A 7500-nucleotide genomic window follows, 5' to 3' on the forward strand; every position below is an offset into this window, starting at 1 on the left:
TCTTATGTCTAACATTTGTTTAAAAAATACGATTTTAAAAACACTACCTATTTTTTTATTTATATTTTTGCAGCCGGTGTCAAATCGATTTTCGAATGAACCGCGATACTTACGTGTAACAATTCCGAAAAAAAAAAATCTAAAATCGATTTAAAAATATACATGTGTTTTATTTTTAAATAATTTTTGTAGCGAGTGACAACAAAAATTGATTGTGGAATGAATCGCGATTCTTATGTGTAACAAATATTCCCAAAAATCTAATTAATAAAATGTGTATGGGACAAGCGGTAGAAAATGGATGGATGTGTTTATTTAAATGTTTTTTTAAATTTCTGCAGCGAGTGTCAACAAAAAAATAGATTTTCAAAATGAATCGCGATTCTTATGTATAACAATTACTGTAAAAATCAAAAATCGATTTAAAAAAATATGTTTTTTATTTTATTTTTAAAAAATTTTGCAGCGAGTGTCAACAAAATATACATTTTCGAATGAATCGCGATTCTTATGTCTAACATTTGTTTAAAAAATGCGATTTTAAAAACACTACCTATTTTTTTATTTATATTTTCGCAGCCGGTGTCAAATAGATTTTCGAATGAACCGCGATACTTACGTGTAAAAATTCCTTAAAAAAAATCTAAAATCGATTTAAAAATATACATGTGTTTTATTTTTAAATAATTTTTGTAGCGAGTGACAACAAAAATTGATTGTCGAATGAATCGCGATTCTTATGTGGAACAAATTTTCCCAAAAATCTAATTAATAAAATGTGTATGGGACAAGCGGTAGAAAATGGATGGATGTGTTTATTTAAATGTTTTTTTAAATTTCTGCAGCGAGTGTCAACAAAAAAATAGATTTTCAAAATGAATCGCGATTCTTATGTATAACAATTACTGTAAAAATCGAAAATCCATTTAAAAAAATGTTTTTTATTTTATTTTTAAAAATTTTGCAGCGAGTGTCAACAAAATATACATTTTCGCATGAATCGCGATTCTTATGTCTAACATTTGTTTAAAAAAATCGATTTTAAAAACACTACCTATTTTTTTATTTATATTTTTGCAGCCGGTGTCAAATCGATTTTCGAATGAACCGCGATACTTACGTGTAACAATTCCTAAAAAAAAATCTAAAATCGATTTAAAAATATACATGTGTTTTATTTTTAAATAATTTTTGTAGTGAGTGACAACAAAAATTGATTGTCGAATGAATCGCGATTCTTATGTGGAACAAATATTCCCAAAAATCTAATTAATAAAATGTGTATGGGACAAGCGGTAGAAAATGGATGGATGTGTTTATTTAAATGTTTTTTTAAATTTCTGCATCGAGTGTCAACAAAAAAATAGATTTTCAAAATGAATCGCGATTCTTATGTATAACAATTACTATAAAAATCAAAAATCGATTTAAAAAAATATGTTTTTTATATTATTTTTAAAAATTTTGCAGCGAGCGTCAACAAAATATACATTTTCGAATGAATCTCGATTCTTATGTCTAACATTTGTTTTAAAAAAAAATCGATTTTAAAAACACTACCTATTTTTTTATTTATATTTTTGCAGCCGGTGTCAAATCGATTTTCGAATTAACCGGGATACTTACGTGTAACAATTCCTAAAAAAAAAACCAAAATCGATTTTATAATATACATGTTTTATTTTTAAATAATTTTTGTAGCGAGTGACAACAAAAATTGATTGTCGAATGAATCGCGATTCTTATGTGTAACAATTACTGTAAAAATCAAAAATCGAAAAAATTTGTTTTATTTTATTTTTAAAAATTTCGCAGCGAGTGTCAACAAAATATACATTTTCGAATGAATCTCGATTCTTATGTCTAACATTTGTTTAAAAAATATCGATTTTAAAAACAATTTTAAAAACACTCCCTATGGTGTCAAATCGATTTTCGAATGAACCGCGATACTTACGTGTAACAATTCCTTAAAAAAAATCTAAAATCGATTTAAAAATATACATGTTTTATTTTTAAATAATTTTTGTAGCGAGTGACAACAAAAATTGATTGTCGAATGAATTGCGATTCTTATGTGGAACAAATTTTCCCAAAAATCTAATTAATAAAATGTGTATGGGACAAGCGGTAGAAAATGGATGGATGTATTTATTTAAATTGTTTTTTTAATTTCTGCATCGAGTGTCAACAAAAAAATAGATTTTCAAAATGAATCGCGATTCTTATGTATAACAATTACTGTAAAAATCAAAAATCGAAAAAATGTTTTTTATTTTATTTTTAAAAATTTCGCAGCGAGTGTCAACAAAATATACATTTTCGAATGAATCTCGATTCTTATGTCTAACATTTGTTTAAAAAATATCGATTTTAAAAACAATTTTAAAAACACTCCCTATTTTTTATTCATATTTTTGCAGCCGGTGTCAAATCGATTTTCGAATGAACCGCGATACTTACGTGTAACAATTCCGAAAAAAAAAAATCTAAAATCGATTTAAAAATATACATGTGTTTTATTTTTAGATAATTTTTGTAGCGAGTGACAACAAAAATTGATTGTCGAATGAATCGCGATTCTTATGTGGAACAAATTTTCCCAAAAATCTAATTAATAAAATGTGTATGGGACAAGCGGTAGAAAATGGATGGATGTATTTATTTAAATGTTTTTTTTAATTTCTGCATCGAGTGTCAACAAAAAAATAGATTTTCAAAATGAATCGCGATTCTTATTTATAACAATTACTGTAAAAATCAAAAATCGATTTAAAAAAATATGTTTTTTATTTTATTTTTAAAAATTTTGCAGCGAGTGTCAACAAAATATACATTTTCGAATGAATCTCGATTCTTATGTCTAACATTTGTTTAAAAAATATCGATTTTAAAAACAATTTTAAAAACACTACCTATTTTTTTATTTATATTTTCGCAGCCGGTGTCAAATAGATTTTCGAATGAACCGCGATACTTACATGTAAAAATTCCCCCCCAAAAAATCTAAAATCGATTTAAAAATATACATGTGTTTTATTTTTAAATAATTTTTGTAGCGAGTGACAACAAAAATTGATTGTCGAATGAATCGCGATTCTTATGTGTAACAAATTTTCCCAAAAATCTAATTAATAAAATGTGTATGGGACAAGCGGTAGAAAATGGATGGTTGTATTTATTTAAATGTTTTTTTTAATTTCTGCATCGAGTGTCAACAAAAAAATAGATTTTCAAAATGAATCGCGATTCTTATGTATAACAATTACTGTAAAAATCAAAAATCCATTTAAAAAAATGTTTTTTATTTTATTTTTAAAAATTTTGCAGCGAGTGTCAACAAAATATACATTTTCGAATGAATCTCGATTCTTATGTCTAACATTTGTTTTAAAAAAAAATCGATTTTAAAAACACTACCTATTTTTTTATTTACATTTTTGCAGCCGGTGTCAAATCGATTTTCGAATGAACCGCGATACTTACGTGTAACAATTCCTTAAAAAAAATCTAAAATCGATTTAAAAATATACATGTTTTATTTTTAAATAATTTTTGTAGTGAGTGACAACAAAAATTGATTGTCGAATGAATCGCGATTCTTATGTGTAACAAATTTTCCCAAAAATCTAATTAATAAAATGTGTATGGGACAAGCGGTAGAAAATGGATGGATGTATTTATTTAAATTGTTTTTTTAATTTCTGCATCGAGTGTCAACAAAAAAATAGATTTTCAAAATGAATCGCGATTCTTATGTATAACAATTACTGTAAAAATCAAAAATCGAAAAAATGTTTTTTATTTTATTTTTAAAAATTTCGCAGCGAGTGTCAACAAAATATACATTTTCGAATGAATCTCAATTCTTATGTCTAACATTTGTTTAAAAAATATCGATTTTAAAAACAATTTTAAAAACACTCCCTATTTTTTTATTTACATTTTTGCAGCCGGTGTCAAATCGATTTTCCAATGAAACGCGATACTTACATGTAACAATTCCAAAAAAAAAAAATCTAAAATCGATTTAAAAATATACATGTGTTTTATTTTTAGATAATTTTTGTAGCGAGTGACAACAAAAATTGATTGTCGAATGAATCGCGATTCTTATGTGGAACAAATTTTCCCAAAAATCTAATTTAAAAAATGTGTATGGGACAGGCGGTAGAAAATGGATGGATGTATTTATTTAAATTGTTTTTTTAATTTCTGCATCGAGTGTCAACAAAAACGATACTTTAAAAAAATATAAAATTGATTTTAAAAATATTTTTTTATTGCAACGTGTCAATAAAAAAATTAATTATCGAATTATTTGTGATTCTTATATATAACAATTCTACAAAAAAAATTAAAAATCGATTATTTCTATTTTTTGCCCCCAAAATTTGTCCTGTCTGTCACTTAATGTTGGCGTGGAATTTTTTCAAAAAAACCCAGATTTTGTTAAGTAATATAAAAGAAATGCATCAGATATATTTAATGGAGGAATATAATTTAGTCATAGAAGTGGCGCCTAGTGTTATGGGTTTTCAATTTTAAGTCGTTTTGAATCGAAAATCCTTTCTGAAATGAATTGTTACCATCGAGAATGGAATCTTGTTGTGCCCAAACATCCACGGCCCTACTTTTATTTATTTGATTGAAATAATGTTGACATTTTTCAGCTGTTTATTATTTCAGTTGGACCAGACGTTGATGTGTGACCGTGTTCTTCCAGAAGGACCGGGAGAGTTTGGCCAAGAGTCTTCCTCAGCTGACCCCGGACAACGACATCTGGGTCCCGGAGAACCTGGCGCCCTCCTGGGTCTGCCTGCCCGACGACCAGCCCGTCCTGGCCGTGGTCCAGCCCGGGGACACGGCTCTGGAGGTCCTGAGTGCCGTGTGCAAGGTGGGTCATCAGCACCGCAGATCCTTCAGTTCTAGCGGGGAGGCGGGCCCACACCGATATTTGGAGCTGATATTTATTCTGCCCAAATAAACACTTTTAAATGGGATCGTAGGATTAAGAAAAAGGTTCTTATATTTCTAGTGACGGGAATGCTGATCATAGATGATTACTTTTATCAATTCAACACAGATACAAAAAAGGCTAACGGCGATACGGGTCGAACTACGTAATATCGCTGGCGATAATCGCTCAGCACGTGCGATTACCGTATATTCCGGACCATAGGGTGCACCGGATTATAAAGAGGTACATTTTTTGTCAACCGGAAAAACGCCGGAAATGTGTCCCGTGAAAAACCGTCCAACCGGAACTCTGATAATTAAAGTTTCTTGGGTGAATAATGGAAACGATTCTTCCCAAAAAAAAAATCAATTAGAAATGTATTTTAAATTTTTTTGCAGCAAGTGTCAACAAAAAGTTGATTTTCGAATGAATCGCGATTCTTATGTGTAACAATTCTTTAAAAAAATTCATTAAAAAAAAATGTTTTCTTTGTTGCAGCAAGTGTCAACAAAGACTATGATTTTCGAATGAATTGCGATTCCTGTTTGTAACAGTTCTTCAAAACAATCAAAAATCAATTAACAATTTAAATCTTTTTTATTTTTTGCACAAAGTCTCAACAAAAAATCGATTTTCGAATGAATCGCAGTTTTTATGTCTAACAAGTCTTTAAAAAAAATCAAAAATAGATTTTTTTTAAAAAGTATTGTTTTTTTGCAGCAAGTGTAAGAACATTTTTTATTTTGGAATGAATCGCGATTCTTATGTGTAACAATTCTTGAAAAAAATGAAATATCAATTTAGAATTTTTTTTTTTTTTGCAGCGCGTTTCAACAAAACCGATTTTCGAATTAATTGCGATCCTTATGTTTTAACAATTATGCCCAAAAAATAAAATTGATTAAAAAGTTTTTATTTTGCACCAAGTGTCAACAACAAAATTTATTTTCTAATGAATCACGTTTCCTATGTGTAACAATTCTTCAAAAAAAATCAAAAATCGGTAAAAAAAAAATTTATATTTTTTTATACATTTATATTATATATTTATATTTTTTACCATTTTGCGTTAAAAATAAATAATTTGACATGAATAAAGTAATCATTTTACAAGAAAATATTGCAATATTACAGAAACAGAAAGAATATGAGAAATTGTTCCCGATTTTATAAGAAAAAAGTCGACAATTTGTGAGAAAAACTTTGATTTCATTTATTTTTGTAATCATTTTTTGTTTGTAAATGCTTTTTAATCTTCATTATTTACGTCAAATTATTAAAGCATGTGTCTATATACATATTTATTGTATTAATTCTGTCCAAAGGGGGCGCATTTCCATTTCTTACACACACTTGTTATTTCATATGTCGACCAGAGGGGGAGCACTTTTAAAACCCAAAGAAAATCCCTCCTTTTTGGGACCAACCTCATTATATTGATATATTTCACCAGCAGGGGGTGCAAATGAGACATTCTTTTCCTCTTCATGTCTCAAGAAGGGTAGCACACACACACACACACATACACACACACACACACACACACACACACACGAGGTGTAATGAGTTGTTTGTCGTGCCTGCAGAAACACAACCTGGAGGTGTGTGCTCACTACCTGCGTCTGAAGGTCGGCGAGGGCGAGCAGGCCCGGTTCTACGTGCCCCAACCTGAGGAGGACGTCTATGATGTGGTGAGGTCATCGTCCTGATAATAACATAGTTGGCATTTTGACGTGTATCGGCCTTTTTTTTTTTTTAAACAAGGACAACAGAACTACATACAACATTTATGCATGTCACTATTTACTATTTTTAACCATGTTTTGCTATAATACACACCGGTGTATAAGCCACACCCACTACGGTTAAAATATATATATTTTCCATATATTAGCTGCACCGGACTATAAGTCGCAGATATATACACGTTGTGGAATGAGTTATTTACACAGAAATATTTTGTAAACGTTAATTGTTAACAAGGCAGTAAAAAGGCGGGTCAAACAAAATAGAAGTCATGGTCTTTTCCATTTATTAGCTGCACCGGACTATAAGTCCCAAGATATATATACATTGTGGAATGAGTTATTTACACAGAAATATTTTGTAAATGTTCATTTACATACTTTAATTGTTTTGTAACAAGGTAGTAAAACGGTGGGTCAAGCAAAACAGAAGTCTCATGGTCTTTTCCATGTATTAGCCGCACCTGACTATAAGTCGCAGACATATACACGTTTTTGAATGAGTTATTTATTAAGAAATATTTTGTAAATGTTTATTTACATACTTTAATTGTTTCATAACAGGGCAGTAAAATGGCGGGTCAAACAAAACAGAAGTCATGGTTGCATACATATATATATATATATATATACGTTGTGGAATGAGTTATATACACAGAAATATTTTGTGAATGTTTAATTGTTTCGTAACAAAGCAGTAAAACGGCTGGTCAAGCAAAACAGAAGTCATGGTCTTTCCCATATATTAGCCGCACTAGACTATAGCTCGCATATATATATATATATATATATATA

At 29.2% G+C, this 7500-nt stretch overlaps 1 protein-coding gene across 7 annotated transcripts in view; it reads left to right on the forward strand.

The window, feature by feature from the left end:
* Positions 1-7500, forward strand: part of tiam1a (TIAM Rac1 associated GEF 1a) — a 234798-nt gene that overhangs the window by 163938 nt on the left and 63360 nt on the right. For 6 of the 7 annotated variants that reach the window (XM_061899333.1, XM_061899335.1, XM_061899334.1 and 3 more), the window contains 2 exons: positions 4727-4897; positions 6547-6651. In XM_061899333.1, the coding sequence (XP_061755317.1) occupies positions 4727-4897; positions 6547-6651 (276 nt within the window). The remainder of the gene's footprint in view (positions 1-4726; positions 4898-6546; positions 6652-7500) is intronic. The other variant, XM_061899337.1, reaches the window with a different exon arrangement.

The sequence above is a fragment of the Nerophis ophidion genome, linkage group LG04 (genome assembly GCF_033978795.1).
Source record: "Nerophis ophidion isolate RoL-2023_Sa linkage group LG04, RoL_Noph_v1.0, whole genome shotgun sequence".
In the NCBI taxonomy this organism is placed as follows: Eukaryota; Metazoa; Chordata; class Actinopteri; order Syngnathiformes; family Syngnathidae; genus Nerophis; species Nerophis ophidion.